Source organism: Rhinopithecus roxellana, chromosome 10 (genome assembly GCF_007565055.1).
Source record: "Rhinopithecus roxellana isolate Shanxi Qingling chromosome 10, ASM756505v1, whole genome shotgun sequence".
Lineage (NCBI taxonomy): Eukaryota > Metazoa > Chordata > Mammalia > Primates > Cercopithecidae > Rhinopithecus > Rhinopithecus roxellana.
The window spans coordinates 18,735,636-18,762,865 of NC_044558.1; the positions used below are offsets into that span (position 1 = coordinate 18,735,636).

At 34.4% G+C, this 27,230-nt stretch overlaps 1 protein-coding gene across 2 annotated transcripts in view; it reads right to left on the bottom strand.

Moving 5' to 3' along the window:
- RADX (RPA1 related single stranded DNA binding protein, X-linked) overlaps nt 1-27,230 on the bottom strand; it is a 72,613-nt gene that overhangs the window by 39,740 nt on the left and 5,643 nt on the right. The window contains exons 2-10 of one of the 2 annotated variants that reach the window (XM_030939786.1): nt 23,877-24,019; nt 21,113-21,305; nt 12,976-13,084; nt 12,683-12,774; nt 12,469-12,591; nt 9,056-9,160; nt 7,773-7,937; nt 6,318-6,478; nt 5,280-5,449 (exon numbers count right to left, since the gene is read on the bottom strand). In XM_030939786.1, the coding sequence (XP_030795646.1) occupies nt 5,280-5,449; nt 6,318-6,478; nt 7,773-7,937; nt 9,056-9,160; nt 12,469-12,591; nt 12,683-12,774; nt 12,976-13,084; nt 21,113-21,305; nt 23,877-24,019 (1,261 nt within the window). The remainder of the gene's footprint in view (nt 1-5,279; nt 5,450-6,317; nt 6,479-7,772; nt 7,938-9,055; nt 9,161-12,468; nt 12,592-12,682; nt 12,775-12,975; nt 13,085-21,112; nt 21,306-23,876; nt 24,020-27,230) is intronic. The other variant, XM_030939787.1, reaches the window with a different exon arrangement.

Genomic DNA, 27,230 nt, shown 5'->3' on the forward strand with positions numbered 1-27,230 from the left:
GAATACACATTCTTTTCCTCAGCACGTGGATCATTCTCAAGGATAGATTATACGTTAGGTCACAAAACAAGTCTTAAAACATCCAAATAAACAATATCTAGCATCTTTTCTGTCCACAATGGAAGAAAACTAGAAATTAATAACAAGAATGATTTTGGAAGCTATACAAATAAATAGAAATTAAACAGCATGTTCTTCAATTACCAATGTGTCAATGAAGAAATTAAGAAGAAAATTGAAAAATTTCTCGAAGCAAATGAAAATAGAAACAAAACATAACAAAACCTAAGGGATACAGCAAAAGCAGTAGTAAGAGGGACGTTTACAGCTATAAGTGCCTCCAACAAAAAAGAAGAAAAAAGTCAAATAAGCAACCTAATGATGCATCTTGAAGAATTAGAAAGGCAAGAGCAAAACAAACTCAAATTAGTGGAAGAAAACAAGACCAGAGCATAAATAAATAAAATTGAAATGAGAAAATCAATACAAAAGATCAATGAAGCAAAACGTTGCTTTCTTGAAAAGTTAAACAAAACTTACATTTCACCAGACTATGAAAAAAAGAGAGAGGATCCAAATAAATAAAATTAGAAATGCAAAAGGAGCTTTTACAACTGATACTGCAGAAATTCAGAGGTTCATTAGTGGCTACTATGTACAACTATATGCCAATGAAATGGAAAATTTAGAAGAAATGGACAAATTCCTAGACACATACAACCTACCAAGATTGAACCAGGAAGAAATCCAAAACCTGAACAGACCAACAACAAGTAATGAGATGGAAGTTGTAATAAAAAGTCTCCCAGTAAAGAAAAGCCTGGGATCAAATGGCTACACTGATGAATTCTACCAAACATTTCAGGAAGAGCTAATATCAATCCTACTCAAACTATTCAAAAAAATGGAGGAGGAAGGAATACTTCCAAACTCATTCTGCAAGGCCAGTATTACCCTTATAACAAAACCAGACAAAGACACATCCATAAAAGAAAACTACAGGCCAATATCTCTGATGAATTTTGATGCAAAAATCCTCAACAAAATACTAGCAAACCAAATTCAACAATATATTAGAATGATCTCTCATCATGACCAAGTGAGATTTAGCCCTGGGAAATCAAGATGGTTCAACATATCAACAGAGTAAAGGATCAAAACCATACAATCATTTCAATTGATGCTGAAAAAACATTTGATAAAATTCAATATCCTTTCATGATAAAAACCCTCAAAAAGTTGTGGATAGAAGGAATGTACTTCAACATAATAAAAACCATATATGAAAGACCCACAACTAGCATCATACTGAATGGGGAAAAACTGATAGCCTTTCCTCAGATTTGGAAGACAACAAGGATGCACACTTTCACCCCTCTTATTAAACACAGTACTGGAAGTCCTAGCTAAAGCAATCAGACAAGAGAAAGAAATAAAGGGCATCCAACTTGGAAAGGAAGAAGTCAAATAATCCTTGTTTGCAAAGGATATGATTTTATATTTGGAAAAACTTAAAGACTCCACAAGAAAACTATTAGAACTCGTAAACTCGCTAAAGTTGCAGGATACAAAATCAACATACAAAAATCAGTAGCATTTCTTTATGCCAAAAGTGAAAAATGTGAAAAAGAAATAAAAAAGTAATCCCATTTACAACAGCCACACATAAAATTAAATACCTAGGAATGAACATAAGCAAACAAGTGAAAGATGTCTATAATGAAAACTATAAAACACTGATGAAAGAAATTGAAGAGGACATTCAAAAATGGAAAAATACTGTATGATCATGTATTAGAAGAATCAATTTATTACAATGTCTATACTGCTGAAAGCAATCTACATATTCAATGCAATCCCTGTCAAAATACCAATGACATTCTTCATAGAAATAGAAAATACCATCCTAAAATTTAGATGGAACCACAAAAGACCCAGAATAGCCAAAGCTATCCTAACCAACATATGCAAATCAATGTGATATATCATATCAACAGAATAAAGGACCAAAACCATACAATCATTTCAATTGATCAACACACAAATCCATACACCTAAAGTGAACTCATTTTTAACAAAGGTGTCAAGAACATACACTGGGGTAAAGACAGTCTTTCCAATAAATGGTGCTGGGAAAGCTGGATATCCATATTCAGAAGAATGAAACTATACCCCTATCTCTCGCCATATACAAAAATCAACTCAAAATGGATTAAAGACCTAAATCTAATACATCAAGATATGAAACTGCTACAAGAACACATTGGGGAAAATCTACAAGACATTGGTCTGGGCAAATATTTCTTGAGTAATACCCCATAAGAACAGGCAACCAAAGCAAAAATGGACAAATAGAATGACATCAAGTTAAAAAGCTTCTGCACAGCAAAGGAAACAATCAACAAAGTGAAGAGACAACCCACAGAATGGGTGGAAATACTTGCAAACTACCCATCTGACAAGGGATTATTAATAACCAGAATATATAAGGAGCTCAAACAACTTTACAGGAATAAATCGAATAATCCAATTAAAAATGGACAAAAGATTTGAATAGACGTTTCTCAAAAGAAGATATACAAATGGCAAACAGGCACATGAAAAGGTGCTCAACATCACTGATCATCAGAGAAATGCAAATGAAAATCACACAAGCATTTCATTTGATGCTGAAAAAGATGTTTGATAAAATTCAACATCCCTTCATGACAAAAACCCTCAAAAAGCTGTGGATAGATACCATTTTACCTCAGTTAAAATGGTTTAAATCCAAAATACAGGCAATAACAAATGCTGGTGATGATGTGGAGAAAAGGAACTCTGTACACTGTTGGTGGGAATGTAAATTAGTGCAACCACTATGGAGAACAGTTTGGAGGTTCCTCAAAGAAACTGAAAATTGAAATACAATGTGATCCAGCAGTCCCACTGTTGGGTACATACCCAGGAAAAAAGGAAATCAGTATACCAAAGAGATATTTGCACTCCTATGTTGTTGCCGCACTGTTTATGATAGCTAAGATTTGGAGGCAACCTACACGTCCATCAACAGATGAATGGATAAAGAAAATGTGATACATATACCCAATGGAGTACTATTTAGCCATAACAAATGAGATCCAGTGATTTGCAACAACATGGATGGAACTGGAGATCATTATGTTAAGTGAAATAAGCCAAGCATAGAAATATGAACATTCCATGTTCTCACCTATTTATAGGATCTAAAAATCAAACAATTGAACTCATAAAGGTAGAGTTTAGAAGGACTGTTACCAGAGTCTGGGAAGGGTAGTAGGGGGGTGCGGGGAAGTGAAGACGTTTAATAGGTACAAATAAACAGAAAGAATGAATAAGACCTACTACTTGATAGCACATCAGAGTGACTATAGTCCATAATAACTTAATTGTACATTTAAATGTAACTAAAAGAGTGTAGTTTGATTGTAATACAAAGGATAAATGCTTGATGGGATGGATACCCCATTGTCCATGACATTCTTATTTCACATTGTATTCCTGTATCAAAACATCTCATGTACCCCATAAATATATATATACCTACTATGCACCCACAAAAATTCAAAGTTAAAAAATTTTTAAAAATAAATTAAAAATTTTACCTATTACTTATTCACAACCAAAAACTGCTGTGCACCTGGGCACACTCTAAAAGATTGGAATTTTTAAAATTTTAAAATCCAAAGTGATTCTGCACTCTGCTTTAGGAGTGTTTGGGCTTTCCTGACACTTTAAAGAAACAAAAACTTCCAATCATGTACAATTCATAATGTATGGATGTTTTGTAGTAAAGACCCATGCTTAAAAAACTGGTGAGCAAATATAAGCTATAATGTTCTTGTTGTTTAAGAAAATGGAAGAATGACTTTGAGAGTGACACTACCTCCTTGGTTTCAGAGGACAAGGGCTCCCTTTTCAATTCCAAAGGGTGGGTTCATTTCCTTGGTTCCAGAGTGCAGGGCCATCACCCAGGGTTGTAGGAGTGGGGATGCTACCCAAGTGGGCCCAGGGGACATAAGACTGTGACAAAAAGAATAATTCTGAAGCCTTAAAAATGAATGCAATTTATTTGCCTTGCTAGATTTTGGAGTTGCTTGTGACCCATGATCCCCCTTTTCCTTCCAATTTCCCCCTTTCAGAATGGGAGTGTCTATCCTATACCTATCTCATCACTGTATTCTGGACAGATAACTTGTTTGATTTTATAGGTATACAGATGAGGAAGAATTTTTGCCCCAGGATAAATCACCCTGATCATGGATGGATGAATTACATCCATATGAGATTTAGATGAGATTTTGGATTAGAATTGATGCTGCTGTGGGATAAGACTTTTGGGAATGTTGTGATGGGGTGAACCTATTTTGCATACGAGAAGGACAGGAATTTTGTGGGACCAGAGGGCAGACTTATGGGTTGAGTCGCGCCCCCACAAAATTCATATGATGAAGTCCTAACCCTCAAGTCTTCTGAGTATGACCTTATTTGGAAATAGGGTCATAGCAGATGTTACTGATAAAGATGAGGTCATACTGGATTAGGGTGGTCCCCTAATCCAATATGACTGGTATCCTTATGAAAAAGGTGAAATTTGGACACAGACACTACACAGAGAGAACTCCATGTGAATATGAAGGCAGAGATTGGGGTGATGCTTCTACAAGTCAAGGAATGTCAAAGATTGCCAGCACACTAAGAGGCTAGGAGAGAGGCATTGAACAGATTCTCTCTCGCATCCCTGAGAGCAGCAATGCTGTTGACATCTTGATCTTGAACTCCATCCTCCAGAAATTTTTCTTTTTCTTTGAGACGGAGTCTCGCTCTGTCGCCCACGCTGGAGCGCAGTGGTGCGATCTCGGCTCACCGCAAGCTCCGCCTCCCGGGTTCACGCCATTCTCCTGACTCAGCCTTCTGAGTAGCTGGGACTACAGGCGCCTGCCACCACGCCCGGCTAATTTTTTGTATTTTAGTAGGGACGGGTTTCACCGTGTTAGCCAGGATGGTCTTGATCTTCTGACCTCGTGATCCGCCCACCTCGGCCTCCCAAAGTGCTGGGATAACAGGCGTGAGCCACCGTGCCAGGCGCCTCCAGAACTTTGAGACAACAAATTTCTGTGTTTAAGCCACTCAGTTGTGGTATTTTGTTATGGGGGCCCTAACAAATTAATACAGCTTCTACGATAATTGCTTATTTTACAGGGTAGAGATAAACCAAAAGAAAAAATATACTTTACATATAATTAATACAAATGACTTACGGATTAGCATGTGGGCCTTGAAGAATTCTTATTTTATTGCTGAGACTCAAATTTGTAGATGTAGTTTGGAAATACTGAGAATTCACAGGCTCATCATCTTGATGCCGTTTACCATTTCTTTCTTGAATTTCTACTCTAGCTGCTTGAGATGTTGAGGGTCTGTTAGCATTCTAAAACCAATAATTTAAAGAAAACATTTTATGCTAATTCACAAGCATTAATCTCATAAAAGACTACAATTTTAGTTTATTCATTTTTCATAATCAAGAGTTCTGGCAAAACTTTTCAATCATAACAGTGCTTTTATAAAAATGATTAAATCTAATCCATCTGCTAATAAAATATTTTTTAAAAGGAAGACAAACATAAGTCCTTCTTATACTACTATCTGAAAAGCTGGATTAAATACTTATTTCCATATAAATAGGAATAGTCCTAGACATAGTTTTTAAAAAGATAAACTCATGGGAAAAGTTGACTTGTTTGTCTTGATTGCGCCGAGATTCCAGAACTGGCGTCTTCTATAATAGTAAACTATTTATTCTAGAAGAGTTATAGAACCTGGGTAAGACTACTACGCCAGATATAGAGAAAACTTCCCATGAAAGCTTTCCTGTAGTACTGGCCTGGACAAAAGGTAGGAAATTAATATAGTCATAGATATCACCTAGAAAATTAAAACACCCACGATAGCCTCAAATTACACAGAATGCAAAAACAGGATACCAAGTTTTGAGGGCCTTGGGAAATGTCAGAGTCTGTAATCATTACTGGCCTAATCTGCCCCCAAATAAATGACACAAAAAGGAAACAAACAAAAAACTAAAAATATTAGGTTGGTGCAAAAGGAATTGTGGTTTTTGCCATTATTTTATAGGCAAAACCCACAAATCCTTTTGCACCAACCTAATGTTTTCTCTTAGGCTTACATTATTAAGAGTCAGTACACGTGAGTTCTGAATAAAATGTAAAAGGTACCAATTGCAATCATGATCACAGTGCTTTCAGAGAAATACTATTAATTCTCTGGCACCATACCCGAAGTGTTTCTGATGCTGAGGCACTTTCAGTCGCACTGCTATGGGGGATATACTTTATAGCAGTAATTATCCCCTGAATTGCAATGCGCTTTTGTTCCCTATACTGCAAGTCTTCAATCTCCTTCCTGACTTCACTTATAGCTGTCAAGAGCGACTCAACTGCAAAAGAGTAAGTCCAAGAAAATTGTAAGTTTTAAAGAACTGAAATGATAAAAATAAGAATTAGATTTGCAATGTAATTTCACAACACAAACTTATAAACTTACTACATTAACTTAACTGTGAGACACTGTGTTTATATCTGGCATCCTTTTATATAATTTTGTGAAATAGGCAAAATACTTTTATCAGTTAAATTTGAATACAGGCTTCCACTCTGTATCCTTCATTTGCAAAATAAATTTTGCATATTAAGTGCAATTTACATATTATATTTCAAACTAAAAAGTGTTGTCTAGTCACTGCATAGAAAAACACATTTTAATTATTTCAAACACTATTACATATTGCTAGCATTATGATGTATAAGAGGATGCCAATATTTAGATGATGATAGGTCGGCATTTTAAAGTTTCTCTTTCCAAAATCGTGAAATTATCTCATAGCTTTTTAAAAAAGAACATGCTTGTGTTAAACTTTTCAACTGTCATATATTAATTCTACTAAAAAGTATATTGATAGTAGGCTTCTCATCAGTACTTCAATTCCAAATTCAGCATCTCATTTATTTTGGCATCATTTTATATTTAAAGGTAGCACTCAATTTTGTTAAACACAATATATATCATTCCACAGTAGCACAATACAGTTGTCAGTATCTGAATATCAAATTACCCAGTGTCTCCTTTAGATATGTTTAGTCTTTCTGTAGAACATCATAGTAATTGAGATCTACACCAAGGTCAGATGTGTTCTCAATGACATTAAATCAAGATATTTATAGGCTGATCATCCCTTCTCTGATATATAGGACCAGAATACTTCAGATTTTTGATTTTTTTAAATTTTGGAATATTTATATTATACTTATCAATTCAGCTTCCCTAATGCAAAATTCCAAAATCTGAACTGCTCCAATGAGTAGTTCTTTGAGTGTCACTTCAGTACTCAAAAAGGTTCAGGTTTCAGAACATTTCAGATTTCGGACTTTTGGATTAGGAATACTTAACCTATATCTCCAGTTGGTTATCTTCTATGTTTTCTCTTTTCTTCCAGTCTGATAAAATCAAAATATTAATCTTTAGATTACCATGCGAGATATACGGAAAACTATATAGAAAATACGTGACATGTATTTTTAGATCTGCATTAAGACAAAGCTATTATCGGTGAATGTTGTTAAACTTTAGTTCACTCCCATAAAATAAAAGAATAAAGATGACTAATTGAAATAGCATAAGCCATATGTATAAAATGTAAACATATTTAGAAGGACTGGCAATTACATTAGTACCTTTAATAGAACTACTATACTTGGAAAATGTCTCTGGCACTGGTGGATAGGGGTAATATCCACCAATAACCATATTCTTCTGTTCCCCGGAATCGGACTTTGTTCTAATCCATTGAATAAAGTTTTTTACCTTGGCATCATACGTATACGGCTGGCCTCTATGACCTTCTCGCGGGAAGGGTAAATCATAAAAAATGAGAAATAAAAATGTCACTGTAACAATCTGCATGAATATTTTTGTGTAAAAACAGTTTACTATTAAAACAATCCCTCTTTTATCACCAAGAAAAAACAGTCAAGTTCACTTATTTGCTATGTAGCATATAATTATCCAAAGACAGTAAATAAATCCTAGTAAGGAAATCAGACACACTGTGTATTCGAGTTTAAGTGGACTAAACTGTAGCTAGCTATAGGATGCTAAAAATCACAGGAAGAAGAAAAACTAACAATTTGAATTTTTCTAACTATCCAAATTGTTGACATCTTCTGAAATAATCAATTTTTAAACTATGAATTAACCTGAAATTATGGCATCATGTATGAATGAAACGTCCTATGAATATGGCTCAGCATTTAAATTTATGTTCTTAGAGCATACTTAAAAGTGCCATATTCACATCTGATAGTATTTATAAAATGAGATATGCATTGACAAAGATGTATGTTACACCTTTCCTAGGATTCTTCTTTTAACAAATTTCTTAATTACCAACATGGTAACAATCTGGTAAATACCCCATTCCACACTATTTCCTCACTCTCTCATTTGGAAACGTTTTTCTTTAATGTTTTGATCCTATTATTGGAGGAAATAGGGAAAAAATAATATACTTGCAGACAAGTAATGAGACCTCTCTTGTTATATAAATAAAACATAAGATCTTGGGGCTGAAAATCGACACTCATTTTTGTTTTCATTTAGAATTTTAAAATATTGTTAACAGAATCCATATTATGATACCAGGCCTAACCAGGTCTTCAATCTCTCAAGCAATTTATGATTATCTACATTCTATGCCAAGCGGGAATTAAAGTTGACTGAAGGATATAAATGCAATTTTCCACTGAGTCACAAAATCATTGCCTCATTTGTAAGTAATCCATAAGCAATGTATTTCACAGGCCAAAAATTCTTTGCTAAAACACTCTTATAGTAATAAAGGAAGTCAAAATAAAACTATCTTGTAGTTGAATGTTATTATGTAAAAGTTAATATGTACTGAAGGATTCTAGGGAAGGGAAAATATATTTCTAATAATATACACAAAGAAATTACTCACCAGTAATAAACACTCCACTCTCATTTGTCGTGGTGAGGTAAAGCAGTTTAGGTACTTGATTGTCATTTCTGACAACTTTCAACTGTGTACACACAAAATATGCCACTAGAAAACAAAAATATTTATGAAATTGCTTTTCCATTTCAAATAGGACACAACAAGATCAGGATCTAACACAATGCTTCTCAAACTTTAATGCACAAAGAAATCACATGGTACCATTGTTAAAATGCAAATTCAGATTCAGTAGGTCTAGGGTGGGGCCTGAGATTCTGTATTTCTAATCATCTCCTAGGCAATTATTAGTGCTCCCAGTCCTGGGACCACACTAGGAACAACAAGGATTTAACACTAGTCTGCTTTTTGTGAGAAGCCCCTTTTTTTCAGAAAGTACAACAGCTGCAAGTAACTAAAGTCATTTGTTTGTTGCACAGATAAAGAGTGCAAGTCATTTTAACTGGGCACACAACTGAGTGTGAACAGCGATTTCTAACAGAGAGAAAAAAAAGCTTAGTTTCTCCGTGATTAACCCTATCTAACACTAAACTCTGAATTACTCTAACTCCTTCCACCAGATAGGGCTTACACATTATTGATTCATATTTGCTTATGCAAGTGTTTTTTATCTTTTATGTATTTATCTTAATTAGATTTTAAGGCCAATGGCAGGGCTTACATCATCTGTTTATTTTCTTTTCACCTTGCTATGATTATAGGCTAAAAAGAATATCTAAAAATGAGAGTATAATATCTTCAGATTTCAACTACTTTCAACAATTATCAATTGTTTTTATCTAACAGACTATTTAATTATTATAGTTTCATTAATCCAACATTATTTTTCATTTTAACACATTATATGTCAAAACACTTATGGTTTTACAAACTAGGAAATGAAGAAATAAACGTAAATTCTTATAATCACACAAAAGTAAGTTCTCATGTGAGAATAAAAATTTCTCCAGAACACAACTGTAAATTCATTTGCTACATCTCATATTTACTAAGTTCTTTATTCTGTAGCAATGAAAAGGAAGAAAATCTGTTCAAATGCTAAGAAGTATCTTAATTTATATTAAGAATTATCTTAATTTTTCCTTTATTTCAAAAACTACAAACATATGAATATTAATGGCTAAAGGTGTTGATATAGGAATATTAAAGAAACCTCTAAAATATGTCAAGCCAGTAGATCTCATGTTACGTGTTCTTACAACAATAAAATAAATTTAGAAAAAAATAAAGAAACCTCTAATTCTAAATTCATGGCCACTAAAAATCTGAGAGTCAGATCTAACGCTTTCTAGCTATACAAAATCCAGGAAATTACTTAACCCCTCTGGATGTTTGCTTTCTCACCTGAAAATTTATAACAACATCAACTCTTCAAAAGGTAACTGAGAGCACAAAATGAGATAATATCTATAAGCATCTGGTACACAGTAAACACACAATATTACTTCCCCTTAGTTCTTCACTTTTCTTATGAAAAAAACAGTCATACTACCAAAGAATTTTGGTATTATTCCAGAAGACTCTTGGCCATGCTCTTCTTTATAGGCCTGAAGCCCCCCTAATACTCACCATTAATTTAATGATTTTTTCCTTCACTCTTGGTCAAAAGATAAAAATAAGTTGTGACTCTTGTCAACTATTATACTAGAATAAATCTCACCAAGATCCGTATATATGTTTCTTAGAAGGATACATTTCACATTATCACAAGAAATAGAATATGTGTGCTTGGCAAAGTTTCTGTGAGAAATCTTTATCCAAAATTCTTGTTAGCTTGTTGTTTAAAGTGGTCACAAACAAACAAAAAGGAAGCTGGCAATAAAACCCACCTAAATTGAGGCAATAGGATTATCACCAGAAGTCATCACTGCCAATTACTTATGCCCTAAAAGAAGTTATATCAGAGTTTATAGCCCATCACCTTGGAAGTCCATGCCTTGGTTTGGCCAAAGCTCTCTTTCTGTTTCATCCCCCATAAATTGGGGTGAGGTTTGGTTCTATTCAGATATATTTTTCAAATTTAATCTCACAAGCCTAGGGTGAAATCTAACAAAGCAGAGGTGTATAATACTGTTTTGTATAGAGAATAAAGGGGCAACAGAACAGCCCTATATACAATGCCTAGGTGTCTTGGTGTTCCACAATGTCTATCTTATTGCTGGTTAAAAAAAGTAGTAATAATAATAGATGTAGGCCAGGTGCAGTGGCTCACGCCCGTAATCCCAGCACTTTGGGAGGCCGAGGTGGGCAGATCATCTGAGGTGGAGTTTGAGACCAGCCCAACATGGTGAAATCCCATCTCTACTGAAAATATAAAAATTAGCCAGGCATGGTAGTGTGCTCCAGCAGTCCCAGGAACTCAGGAGGCTGAGGCAAGAGAACCATTTGAACCTGGGAGGCGGAGGTTGTAGTGAGCCAAGATCGTGCCACTGCACTCTAGCCTGGGCGACAGAGTGAGACTCCATCTCAAAAAATTAAAAAAAAAAATATATATATATATATGTGTGTGTGTGTTATATATATATATATATATATATATATATATATATATATGTAGTTAATATTGGGAATTTCTTCAATGTTGGCCAAGCATTTAACACAGGTAGCAATTAGTGTTTATTTATGCAATCATTTGGAAAATAATAAAATGTCATACCCTATCTAAAATAGCTTTATATTCTAAATTTAAATAAGGAAATATTCACTGAAACTATTGAAAAGTATTATACTTTTTTCCTTATCATAATAGATCTGAAGACTGGACTGTTACATGTAATATGTAATAGGACAAACCTAAAATAATTTCAAATAAATAAAACTAGTGGAAAAAATACTTTTATATCTGAATGAATCCAGGGAAGAAAGTCAATGCCAAAGTAAGCCAAAGTAAAATATTGACCAGCCAGTATAAATAACACCACCAACTTAATATTAACTTAATATTCAACCGGAATCATACTTACCATTGTCATTATGTAATTACATAGTCCACCAATCATCTACCAATTAATGCTATATAAGTCTTCAATGTCTTTAACAGGGTCTACATAATCAATTTCCAAATGTATACAAAGGGAATTGACTGCCTATGTTTTAGTCTCACTGAAATTTAAGGCTTTTTTAACGTGTGGAATTTTTACAATGAGAATTGATAAGAGGTCCTGTTTTCTGAAAAACTGGTTTCAATCCCAAGTTAATTCTGAATAGACAATCAACGGGTGGTTAATGTCTATAATACCAAATACGATATTAATATAGAAAAGATTTAAACATGCTGTCAGACTGCTTGAATTTGCCAACTGAATGTCACGCTACTTCTGTAAGTCAGTTTACTCTATTTTTTAAAAGTTAATTCTCCTACTTCCAAACATAGAATAAAAATATTAAATATTGCTTACTTGGGTAAATGTTTTCAAAGATTTCTGGCTGCGATGTTGAAAACAGTTCCACTATAAATGGTTGCTCTGAAGTACCATCAGCAATGTGAATCCAGCGATATGACCAAAAGTCTTCACGGTTTTCTATAGAAGAAGTATAAAAAAAAGAAAAGAAGATACTGATAACATATGAACACAAAAACACTGAAAACTTTATGATTTCAAAAAAGCTTACCTTTCCTTTTTGACCGCTGGACCCTTCCTACAAAGACTAAAAGGCCAATAACATCACAGATGCAATTTTCTGGCATATCATCCAGTTCTGACCTAAAAAAGTAAAATCACTAAATTAATATTTTATTTTTAAACAGTGAAAAAGCATTCTACAATTATTATTTTGAAAATGTATATCTACATAATTGCTATAGCCTAATTCTGGGTACATTTTGAGCACATTATAATGCATTGTTTTTCAGTAACCAAGACTGAAGATTAATATTTAAGACATTTTGCAAGAAACTATTTTACCTTGTGGTAAATCGGTGATTTAACTTTGGCAGTCTCCATTCTGGTTTCACCTGCTTTTCTGGAATGATAATTATATTTGTTGGGGGATCTCGAAGATTCAGGCAGATTTCTGAAAAACAAATATATTACTTTAATATGCTATTTAATACACACCGAAGAATATACATGTCTATATATGAAACAGCAAAATAGTAGACTGAACATTTTGAACTCACCACTAAACTCAAGAACTAGATTATTATCAATGTTCTTCTACCTCCATTATCACATCCACTTATATTTCCACCACAGTTTAAAAAGTTTAATCACACTTTGAGAACTTTGTGTTCTATCATTTCTTTAACTTAAAAAGAGTTTTATCACTTACATGTTTTTGCCCAGACAAAATGCTATTTGGCTTTGTTTTTGAACTTTATATGAGTGAAATCATATTTGGTATTTTATGATTACTTTTTTCACTCAGCATTATATTAATAAAATTCATAGCAGTTTTCTTGTCATTTCCACAGCTGAATAATGTTCCAATGTGTTAATATACTACAATTTAGTAACTAAAATTTATTTATCCATTATTGTGTTAATGAACATCTGGATTATTTCCAGGTTTTTACTATTATACATAGGGTTGTTAAATAATTTTTGTATATGCCTCCCTGTGCACACAGGCAAGTATTTTTCTAAGGTATTATATGTAGGTGTAGAAATGCTGGATTATATGATATGTAAATGTTCAGCTCTATAGCATAATCCCTAATCATTTTAAGTAATAAGCCCATTTGTGTTTCTACCAGCAATGTGTGAAAATTCCCATTGATACACATCCTCAGCAAACCTGGTGTGTAGGTCTTTATTATTAGTGATCTTTGGCTTGTGTTGGCGGGAGTGCTGGGTCAGGGGGAGGAGGGGCGGAGGGGGGGGAGGCGGGGAGGGAGAGGGGGAGAGAGAAGGAAGAAGGAGAGGGAGATGGGGAGGAGGGACGGGGAAGGAAGGAGAAGGCAGGACAGAAGAAAAGAAAGCCAGGAAGGATGGGACAGGAAGGAGAGAGAAGGGGAAGGGAAGGAGAGAGAGAGGGAGGGAGAGAGAAGGAAAGGGAAGGAGGAAGGAAAGAAAGACAAGAAAGAAAGAAAGAAGAAAGAAAGAAAGGAAAGAAGAAAGAACAAGGCTACGAGGAAGGAAGGGAAGGAAGGAAGGAAGGGAAGGAAGGGACGGAAAGAAAGGAACGGAAAGAGGAAGAAAGAAAGAAGAAAAGAAGAGAGAAGAAGGGAAAATGAAAAGGGGAGGGAGGGAGGGGAAGGGAGGGAGGGGAGGGAGGGAGGGTTTTCTTTCTTTCTTTCTTTTCTTTCTTCTTCTTTCTTTCTTTCTTTCTTTCTTTCTTTCTTTTTTCTTGCTTTCTTGCTTTCTTGCTTTCCTTTCTTTCTTTCCTTTTTTCTTTCTTTCTTTTTTTTTTTGACAGGGTCTTACTCTGTTGCCCAGGCTGGAGTGTAGTGGCACAATCATACAATCATGGCTCACTGCAGCCTTGAACTCCTGGGCTCAAGCAATCCTCCTGCCTTAGCCTCCTGAATAGCTAGAATCATCACGTCCAGCTAATTTTTTTTTAAATTTTTGGTAGAGATGCAGGGGGGTCTCATTATGTTGCCCAGGCTGATCTTGAACTCCTGGCCTCAAGGCATCCTCCAGAATCAGTCTCCCAGAGCACTTGGGTTTCAGGTGTGAGCCACTGCACATGGTCAAATTTAGTACTTTTGGTCAATCTAGTGATGTGACAATTTGTTGTGATCCTATTTTGTACTTCCCTTATTACTAATCATATTGAACAACATTTCATGTACTTACGGTTCATATATGCATTCTCTTCTGTGAAATGCCTTGGTCTTTTGCCCATTGTTCTACTGAATTGTTGAATTGTCTTTTAAAAATTTATTTGCAAGAGTTGTTTATATGTTGGATATTAATTCTTCATTGATTATGTAGTGGCAAATACAATCTTTACCCAGTTTATTTATCTCTACTTATTTATTTAAGGCTTTCTTAATGTCTTCCAATAATGTGTCATAATCATCTTCACACAGGTCTTACACATCTTCTCTTATATTTATTTCTAGACATCTTATAGTTATTGTTGACAATGTCAATGATGTTTTCAAATTACAATTTCTAACTCTTTATTATTGGAGTATACAAAATCAGTTGACTTCTTTTGTAGCTTTGCCAATATTTTATTATTTTTAAAAATTATTATTTTAGGTTCAGGGGCATATGTGCAGGTTTATTATATAGTTAAACTCATGTCGCAGGGGTTTGGTGTACAGATTATTTTGTCACCCAGGTACTAAGCCTACTACTCGATAGTTATTTTTTCTGATCCTCTCCCTCCTCCCACCCTCCACTTTCAAGTAGGCCACAGTGTGTGCTGTTCCCCTCTTTGTGTTCTCATCATTTAGCTCCCACTTGTAAGTGAGAACATGTGGAATTTGGTTTTCTGTTCCTGCATTAGTTTGGTAAGGATAATAAATCCTATTATTTTTAATACTTTGTGTTACTTTGGTTTTCTCTGTAGAAAATTTAATTTGTGAGTAATAAGAATCTTGTGTTTTTCTTTAAAACCTTTATACCTTTAATTCATTTTGTCTTCTCACACTGGCTAGGACAGCCAGTACAACATTAAATAGAAATAGTAATAATAGGAGACATCCATTTCCCCCATTTTATAAAGGAATGTATCTAACTTTTCCCCATTAAGAATTGTGTTTGCCGTTTGGTTTGGTTTTGATTTTGTAAATACCCATTATTAGGTTTTTTTTTTTTTTTTTTTTTTTTTTTTTTTTTTTTTTTTTTTTTTTAAGATAGTATTGCTCTGTCACCCAGGCTGGAATGCAGTGGTGCAATCATGGCTCATTGAAGCCTCAATCCTGGGCTCAAGCAATCCTCTCTCCTCAGCCTCCTGAGTAGCTAGGACTACAGGTGCATGCCACCACATCCGGCTAATTTTTTATTTTTATTTGTAGAGACAGGGTCTCACTATGTTGCACAGGTTGGTCTCAAACTCCTGGCTTCAAGTGATCTTCCTGCCTTGGCCTCCCAAAGTGTTGGAATTACAGGCATGAGCCACCATGCTTAGCCCCCTTACTTAGTTTAAGGAAGGTTGCTTCTCTTGCTATTTTCTTTTTTGAATTAATGAATGGTTGTAAAATGTTAACAAAAGTTTTTTGTATATCTATTACAATGCTCATTATCTAATTTGTAAAAATGGTAGGTGACACAGATTTTTATATGTAAAACCAATTTTGCATTGCTGAGGGAAAATGCAACCTATCACAGTATGTGAACTTAATTTTTTTAACACATGATGCAGTTTGCCAATATTCCATTCAGAATATCTCTATATATGTTTATATGTTAGTGGCTGAAGTTGGCATATAATTTTTCTCCTTCATACTATTTTTGTTTGGTTTTGATTATCACGGTTATATTGGCAGCAAAAAATGAGTTTGAGAATATACTTTCTAGTCTAGTCTCTGGAATATGTTTAGAATGATATATTCCCTAAATGTTTGGTAGAATTTCTCTATAATATGATGTGTGCCTGATATTTTCTTTGTGGGAAAATTTTAAACCTCTGATTCAATTCCTTTAATAGTTATAAAGCTATTTGGGCTTTTCTCTTCTTGGTTAGTTACATTTTTCTAAGAACTTTCTGTGTAGCAAACAAAGCTTAAACCAGGATAAATATATTTGATTTCTATTTCTGCCTATTACTAGTCATGTGAAAGGAAATATTCACTTTACCTTTATGAGTTTCAGTCTATTCATATATAAGCAAGCAAAGTTTGTATTACATAATATTACCTTGCATCATAGTTTGCATATTCCAAAGTACTTTCATTGTCATAGTATCACTTAATTATATTCAAGGTCCCTTCCAGCTCTAAAATGCTAGGGTTCCTAATTAAAGAAATAGCCCCTGCCCGCCAAAATAAAAAATGCTTGTTGCTATCATCCAATCAATATGCATTGTGTAATACAGTCTGAAAGTTTCAAGATTTTAAAGGGTGTATTATTTGTGTATGCCAGCTACATACTATTTTGTAAAAGGTACACAGAATAATACACAAAATGTCAATATACAAAGCTATACACATCCAGCAAATAATACATTCTTTGTTTTGCAATAGAATTTCTATCTTTATAGATTTCCATTTATTCAGTCTTTTAAAAAAATTACATTGGCCAGGTGCAGTGGCTTATGCCTATATTACCAGCACTTTGGGAGACCGAGGCAGGTGCACCACTTGAGGTCAGGAGTTCAAGACCTGTCCGACCAATATGGCAAAACCCTGTCTTTACTAAAAATACAAAAATTAGCCTGGCATGGTGGTGGGCGCCTGTAATCCCAGCTACTTGGGCAGGAGAATCACTTGAACCCAGGAGGTGGAGGTTGCAGTGAGCCGAGATTGTGCCGTGGCACTCCAGCCTGGGTGACATAGCGAGACTCTGTCTCAAAAAAAAAAAAAAAAAAAAAAAAAAAAAAAAAAAAAAAAAATCACATCTTAGTTGTTCTAACTTGGAACTATGTGTGGGAAATATGAAAAATAAACCAAGATAAATGATCCCAGTAGTTTTCTTCCAACATGAACACCTAGAAGGCAGTGACGGTACCACCTTTACTGACCAACTCTCCTCCCACTATATACTGTTTCTCATTTATAATGCTCAGAACATTTAAACTACACTGGTATTTTTCCTAACCTCTGCTTAACACTTTTCCCATGCAACACATTCTTCTACTTTACTGTCCATTCTTTCTTCAATTACATTTTTATTCATTTCCTTATCCTTTTTGTCTATTACATTTTTAATGTCATTTATGTCATTAGTCTTTCATTTTACTATAATTTGTTTATCTTACATAGTTATCACCCCATTAGACTAATTTTTAAGGGTAGAACTGTATATTACTTACTTTTGCTTCTTCTGTGCCTAACATGATTTACAGAACTGCTTTTTTTTTTTCTCTTTAAAAGATAATTAATCACCTCCCGGCCAGGCGCGGTGGCTCACACGTGTAATCCTAGCATTTTCAGAGGCCGAGGCAGGTAGATTACTTGAGGTCAGGAGTTCAAGTCCAGTCTGGCCAACATGGTGAAACCCCATCTCTACCAAAAATACAAAAACTAGCTGGGCTTGATGGTGTATGCCTGTAATCCCAGCTACCTGAGAGGCCTCAGCAGGAGAATCTCTGGAACTCAGGAGGTGGAGGTTGCAGTGAGCCGAGATTGTGCCACTGCACTCCAGCCTGGGTGACAAAGTGAGACTCTGTCTCAAAACAAACAAACAAACAAACAAACAAACAAAAAAACAATAAACAAGATAGTCACCTTTCTACTCTGTTTCTATGGGATCAGCTTTGCGGATTCCACTTATCAGTTAGATCTTATAGTATTTGTCTTTCTGTGCCTGGCTTTTTTTTTGTTTTTTTGTTTTTTTGTTTTTTTTGAGACAGAGTTTTGCTCTGTCGCCCAGGCTAGAGTGCAGTGGCGCGATCTTGGCTCACTGCAAACTCCGCCTCCTGAGTTCATGCCATTCTCCTGCCTCAGCCTCCTGATTAGCTGGGACTACAGGCACCCGCCACCATGCCTGGCTTATTTTTTGTATTTTTTGTAGAGATGGGGTTTCACCATGTTAGCCAGGATGGTCTCGATCTCCTGACCTTGTGATCTGCCCGCCTCGACCTCCCAAAGTTCTGGGATTATAGGCGTGAGCCACTGCGCCCAGCCTATGCCTGGCTTATTTCAATTAGCATAATGTTCTCCAAGAATCTAAAAAAGTCAATCTCATAGAAACAGAGAGTAGAAAGATGGTTACCAGACGCTGGGGAGCGAGTGGGGAGGGATAGAGAAAAGCGAGATGTTGATCACAGGGTACAAAATTTCAGTCAGACTGCAGGAATGTCTTAGGGATCTATCGCATTGGATAGTGACTACAGTTAATAATAATGTATTATATATTTCAAAATTGCTAATAGATTTTTAATGTTCTCACCACAAAACAGTGATAATTTGGTAAGGTGATGGATATGTTGATTGAGTCTTTCTACAATGTATATACACAGATCAAAACATCACACTACACCCCCTAAATATATTTAATCATTATTTGTCAATTAAAAATAAGGAAAATGCTAGGATAAAAAGATCATTAGTTAGTTTCATGCAGGTAATTTTTAAAGATCATAAAGCCGTAGTTCCCAACCTTGACTGTACCTTTGGGATCAGCTGAGGAGATTTAAACCCAGAGCAATGCCATGGTCCCATTCTCAGAGTAATTAAATCAGAATCTCTGAGGATGGGGACCAGTGGCTCTTTAAAGCTCCCCAAGCGATTCCAATATACAGCCAGAGTTGTAATCTACTTATACATGTAGGCTAGGCAAACTACAGGCTGCAGATGGCTGGAAGCTTTTGTAAATAAATATTTATTGGAATATTGCCATATCCATTCCTTTACATACATATGGCTGCCTTCAGTCTACAAAGGCAGAGCTGAGAAGCTGAAACAGAGACCATATGGCCTGCAAAGCCTAAAATATTCACTACTTGGCGCCTTACAGAAATAGTCTATTGCTTCCTAAAAAAAGAGGGCAAAAGTCCTGTTACTTATCAAAAATATAAGGGAGAAAATAGAGACTGCTGCTAACATTAATAAGAAGTAAAACTGTTTTAAAGACCAAAAGGTACATTTTAAATATATTATCACCAAGGCTATCATTAAAAAAATAATTTCTGTATCTGCAATCACTTACTTGAAAGCATAGTTTCTCATACCTTAGAGAGTTTCCATTATGAAAATCTGGTCCTATAATTCTATATAGCAGAGGTAGCATGCTGTAAATCAGCGTCCTCTTGCCAACTTTTACTGTGTTTTCTTAGTAAGTCACAATATCTCTCTCAGTTTAGTTCCTCACCTTTCTATAGCAAAAATTAATGAGGTAATAGACTATGTGTACCAGACTACCTAGGTAATAACTTCTTCATCTAACAAGATCTGACCAATGTCTGCAAGATGCTTAAGATTTTAATAAATAATCATATAAGGTTTTTGCAAAAAACACAAGTTTAAGAAAACAATGAACAACTGCTGCCTTTACCTGAATATTCTCTAAGTAATTAAGCTTAATGGATTAGCTGGGGAATTTAGAATACACAGAAATTCAGGTTCAGAATAAAGGTATTATAAACCAAAAACAATATTTAATCTACAATTCTTACAAATGAAAGTGAAAAAATCACAGTCATATCTAAAAACAATTATTTAATACATTAATTTTAATGGTCCAAAAATATTTGTGATGTCAATATATCAATACTAGTTAGGAAAAGCCCTTTCAAGATTGCAGCAATTGGCAAAATTTGAATACTGACTATAGGTTAGATATTAGTATTGTATCAATTTTAAATTTCTTGATTTTGGTAATTGTACTTAGATTATGTAATAGAATGCACTTGTTATTAGAAAATACACGCTGAAATACTAGTGAAGTGTTTAGGCTTAAAGGGATATGTATGATGGCTGCCACTTTCTCTTACTGGATCACAAGGAATATGTATACATACATACATGTGTATGTGTGTGTGTGTGTAAAGATATGTATATGTATGAAAAGAGATATATAATGATAAGGCAAAGGTAAATGTTGGTAATTGTTGAATATGGATAAAGGGTATATGGGAGTTCTCTATACCATTCTTTCAACTGCTATGTAAGTCTGAAATTATTTCAAAAAGTTAACAGAAGTCCTTTTTAGATAGCACCTACTAGTAACTACAAAATATATTCAACATTAACTTAATATTTTATGACCAAAATTAAAATAAAACAAAATAAGTACAACCCAAGTGGAGCTCATTCTTCAATCAACAATAAATATCTCAGGTAATTTCTCTTAATAAATGAAATAATAAATAGGTATATTTATTAGGTTATGTGACTGCTTGAAAATTTTATGGACAAAGAAATGTAAAGGTTTCATAGGTTCTAACAGCTTCCGTAATTTTTATGATCTTTTTTCCTAATACAGTACGTTGCCAATTTATATAAACAAAACAGTGATAAGACAACAAATTCATTGAATACTTAACCCATTGTAGAAATTAGTTTGATCTGCGGATCCACGGGGACAGGCTGTATTCTGAATGGATAACTCTTTTTAACAGAATAGTCTTGAAGCAGAAGAACTAAACCAACCCGCAAACTTTTATACCACTCAGGACACAGGGCATTCCACATAATCACTGACACTGTGCCTGAACTGTCAGCAACTTCCAAAAAGGTCTAGAAAGAAAATGATTAAAGCACATACATATTTGTCACTTTTATCTATACAGATAATACGTAACACATTATTTGTGATCATTTAGAGTGATAAAAAACATTTAAATTTTAATTATTTATTAATAATGATTCAGCTGTCAATTCTGTTAATATTGATAATCTAAAGAGAGTGCCACCAGACCCATGGAAGTACTAAATGTACTACTAACTTACTGTGAGACTGTAAACTCTGAGGGCACAGGCCAAACCTTATTTATATTTGATTCTTCCATAATATTTAGCATGGTGCCTTACACAGAGTGATCCCACAATACATTTGACAAATGAATGAGACAAATCACATATTAGAAGTTTTACATGAAAATTTTGACATCATTCTTGATTATCTGAACTGTTGGACGGCCTTGATATTCATATTTGAGAACTTTAGATAGACATATAATTGAGTGGGCACGATGCCATCAATGCCCTGGTTACATTAATTTATTTATAGCAATATCTGAGACTGGAACATAAGACATGGAAATCATTTCTGAGATACTACTTGAGAAATTATGCTAGCAGAAGGGGGAATGTTAAAACAAGTATGCATTCTTGCTGACTCTGAGTATAGTTAAAATAGAGAAATCTATTGAGGTAGAAAGTATTTGATGGAGTATTTCTCAGTATTAAAATACAGTGACAGACAACTTCAGTTCTGCCTAAAAGGCAGTCTGTAAAGTGTTTTCTAATTCTTAATTTCTTCTTAAATAATGATGTTATATTCTCAGACCCTTTCTCTAAATGATGAGTATACATTTTGGGTGATTCATTCCTTTATTCATTAAACATTTACTGAATCCATATTCCAGACATTATGTTAGGCCCTGGAATGAAGAGATGAATCAAACACTGTCCCTAATAATAATAGCTAAAATATATATATAGGACTTTCTATGTGCCTGGAACATAGGTAAATCCTTTACTTATATTAACTAATTCAATCCTCACATCAACCCTGTAAGGTAAGTACAATTAGTATCCCTATTTTACAGATGAGTAAACTGAGGCTTTAAAAGGATAAATAATTTTCCCTACATCATAAAGTTAAGAAGTGGTAAACAGAGCTGAAACTTGAATTCAGTTCATATGACTACAGGGCATGCACTCTTAAGCACTATTAGATACTTCTTCCCTACAGTCAGGGAGCTCACAGTAGAGTAAGATTAGCAAACAGGTATGTGTAACTGGGTTATGCATGCTCTGATAGACCTATGTAAGGGCATATAGTGGGGTCCTAAGTAGCATGTAGTTGATTCTCCCAGTGACTAGGCATATGGGTATACATAGAAAGCCTTAAATCAGAGGTAAGCACTGAACTGAATCTTAAAGATGGCTTTGCCAATCTGATGAGAATTGAGAGGAAGAGGATTCTAGGCAGAAGAAACAACATAAGCAGAGGCATGAAAGGTAGAAAACAATTGGCTACCATTAGAAAATTCCAGGTAGGGCAATTTCGTTAGTATGAGGCATAGAGAGCTCAGGAAGAGATGAGACTGGAGAGGCAAGCAAGGACGAAATGATGGAGACACAAGGAGGTAGGAAGGCAACAAACAAGGGAGGAAAGTATTGCAACAATGAGAAGGCAAAAAACTATCGGGGAATTGCTGAATAATTTATGATATAATGTGCTAAAAATATATAACTGTAAAATATTATGAATGAAGAATTTTTAGTGATATGAGAAAATATTTCAGAAAATGTTAAATAATACAAAATTGTATGCACAATACGGTACCCATTTTGTAAGATAATTTAATGTGATATATGACAGTCACATGAAATATATAACATATATACATATGCACATACATGTGATATATATGATTAAATAGAATATAATAGATATGTGTATGTATATGTATGATATGCTTATATATGTGTATATATGTGATTTACACACACACAAGAAAGGGAACAAAACACATCATGTTAACAGTGGCTCTCTCTGAATGGTAAGATCTTCAAACAGCTTTCTACATTTTCCAAATTCCCTACAATAAGCATGTATAACTTTTATAATAAAAGTTAAATGAAACATCTAAAATAGTTCTTGATATCATAGGGAAAAAAGCCAAGATAATTGTGTTGAGAAATGGGAGGCGAGACAGTAAAAACATCTAGTGTAGACTACTTCTTCAAGAAGCTTACCTGAAGAGAAAGATAGGGAATAGAAGAGTCATAAGGCCAAGGGAGACTATTTTCTTTTCTTTTTTAAATGGGAGACTAGAGTATGTTTATATGTTGGTGCAGAAAGCATAGGTGAGAAGAAAAGGTTGAAGGAAAATAAAAAGGTGGGAAGGAGACCACCTGGATCAGGGAAATAAAGGGCACCAATACAGAAATAATTTCTTTTTGCACAATAAACTATGCAGAAAAATACTTTATAATATACATTTATGTACAATTAAAAATTATTACATTGAACTTACGAAATGTTATTTAAATGAGCAGGTTATCATACTATGGAGTTAGGTGTGTAAGTTATAATTTATAACTTTAAATTAGCATATGATATCTTATTACTTGTACCTGATATGGTTCAATCATCTTTTTATCAGGTTTTCCATAGTATCGCAGTTTTGATTTATGTAAGATCCTCACAAGCAATGCAGGAAAATTTCTTCTGTTAGTCCAGGTCATTTCAAGGTGAGAGAGGGAAATTATTTTGGTATCTAAAATATAAAAAAGAGGAAAGAAATCCTGTTTAACATGTAATGGTAACTTCAAAGATCTATTTTAATGGTTAAAAATAATAAGTTGATCACACCTAAAGTGACTCCTTCTTGCCAGCTAAACCTTGCTAGCTAACTCTATATACCTCTCCCACATAAACTAAATTTGATCCCTAATATTAACAGCTGAAATATATATAGGACTTACTATGTGCCTGGAACATACGTAAACACCTATATTAACCAACAAGTTGTTCCACCTAGAATGCCCTCCATCTTACCAAACCATTTAATAACCTCCTGGAAAACCTGGATCTAAACTCACCTCTCTTAAGATATTTTGTGAAAAAACAAACAAACAAACAAAAAACAAAACTCAGTGTCATGGAATATGTTTCCCATTATTAAGCACTTATATATTTAATATATAGAAATGGGCCAGGTGCAGTGGCTAATGCCTATAATCTCAGCACTTCGGGAGGCCGAGACCAGCAGCTTGCTTGAGCCCAGGAGTTCGAGACCAGCCTGAGCAACATGGTGAAATCCCCCATGTCTCTCCAAAAAGACAAAAATTTGCTGGGCATGGTGACATGTGCCTAAAGCTCTAGCTACTCAAGAGGCTGAAGTGGGAGGATCACCTGAGCCCAGGCAGCTGAGCTCACTGCTATCTCCCCCAAACATGACAGACATGGTCCTGTATCAGAACCTTTGCAATTGCTGTCTTCCCTTTAGATATCCAAGTGTCTTTCTCCCTCCTCTCTTCAAGCTTTGCTCAAATATCACCTTCTCAGTGATACTATCCCTAACCATCCTATTAAAAACTGACTGTTTTACTTATCCTCCATTCCACTTTATTTTTCTACATTGCACTTACTATCTTCTCATATGCCATACAATTTACTTAGAAAGGTTTTTATCTGCAAGCTTGCTGGCAAGTTCAAAAACTGCTTAAAAGCTATTCATCATCTTAAAGAATTAATTTGTCATACTGATATATTCTTCCTTGGATTAAGAGAGGTTCCATCTGCAATTGTCTCCACATTTTTCTCTCTCACAGCCCACAGTCCCAACTATTAAGACCTGAATTTGCATTAGTACCAGTATTTCTTTTGCTAAGGCTCCCTTCATGTCTAGCTTTGTTTACATAATGTTTTACCTAGTCAACATTTTTGACACAAAAATCACACTTGTAATTTCTTTTTAATAAGGGATTAAATGGTATTATATAATTATGCCTACACCATAAAACACACACACAATTTTTAGTATTAGGATACTCTGTAATTTTCCTTCCAGATTCTCCCAATAGATTACTATCCTAGGATCACAGGTCCTAACATTTGATCTGATATAATTAAGTGATTTCATTTTAACGTCAGATGAATCTCGGATCAGTTTTGAATTGTCTGGGATGTACGTGGAATACTCTTGATCAATGAAGGCACATATAGCTCCTTTACTGCCTGGAATAAATTCAAGAGCTACCTAGTTGCGTAAAACCAGAGTTCTAAGAGCCTCTGTTTCTGTTATAATTAGGTCCAGAGAGTTAGCTGTAATCAGACATCTTTCTGGTTAACATTTTTCCCAGTTTGGGTTTTTAACTCAAAAACTTCATAGAATACACATTTTATCTCTCAAATCTATAAAAGAATTAGAGGCTGTTTACAGACAATGAAGAATTTGTGTAAATTCATAGCAATAAATGTGTTCATTATCAAAAAATAATGAAAATAAACTGGTTATTCAATATGCAATAGAACAGTGATTCTCAAAACGTTTTGGTCTCAGGATCCCTATACATTCTTAAAAAATATTGAAGATCTTGAATAGCTATTTTTTTTCTTTTGTTGAGATGCAGTCTCACTCTGTTGCCCAGGCTGGAGTGCTGGAGTGTGATCTCGGCTCACTGCAAACTCCACCTCCCGGGTTCAAGCGATTCTCCTGCCTCAGCCTCCTGAGTAGCTCGAACTCCTGACCGCAAATGATCTGCCCACCTCAGCCTCCCAAAGTGCTGAGATTACAGGCGTGAGCCACTGTGCCCATCCTGAAGAGATTTTTACTGTACTATAAAGTAGACTAAGAATTTTTAAATGATCAATTCATTAAAAATAACAATAAACTAATATGTATAATTACAAATAACATATTTTTTTGAAAAATGACTGTATTTTCCAAAACCAAAAAATAATGTAGTGAGAAGTGTGGCATTGTTTTGCATTTCTGCAAATCTTGTTAGAATCTAGCTTAATAAATGACAGGTGGATATTCATATCTTCTTTGATATTCAGTTTGCTTTTATGTCACATGTCATTTAGCCTCTGGAAAACTACACTGTACAACTTGCGAGAGCATAAGAGTGAAAAAAGGTAAGTAAAGCCTTAGTATTGTGAAAATAGCTTTGACCTCATGAATCCTCTGAAAATGTCTTGGGGCACCACTAGAGGTCCCTGGACCATACTGTAAAAATCATAGCAGAAGAATAAATCTAAGGAATGCAGAAGGAATAAAAATTAAAGCTAAAAATAATGAATCGGAAAACACTATACCACAATAAAAAATAAAACTAGCCGGGTAAATTCAATTCTCTAGAAAAATTAATGAAAATGTAAATCTTTGGCAAGTCTAATCATGAAAAAGAAAACAAAAATGTAATGCTCAGAATGTAAACAACTATACACACAAAGAAAAATTGTTAAAAGATTACTATGTATGATTTTATATCAATAAATTTGAAAATATCAGTGAAATGGATAATTTCTTAGAAAAATATGAATTACCACTATTGCCATAAGAAATAAAAGAAAACCAAACTAGGTCTTTACCCATGGAATAAAACGAAAAAAGTTTATGAATGATGGCTTCCAAAACCGGCAGTAGGTTCACATGGTTTTACAAGAAAATTCTAACAAATTTCAAAGAACAGCTCTTTCCTTGAGCTATAAATTGTCCCAGAGCCTAATAAAATATAGAAATTGTACCACTTCACTTTATAAACTTAGAATAATCCTGAAAAATTCCAACAGAAATAGTACAAGAAAGAAAACTATAAACCAAAAATCAGTTATGATGGCAAAAATCCTAAATACAATACTTATTTAGAAGCATGTACAAAGACAACTGTGCCGTGATCAAGTGGAGTTCTAAATATCTTCTCTTATTTAGTAGGGGTATATTATATATTTTGAATAATTCTGGAGACTGAAACAGAGAT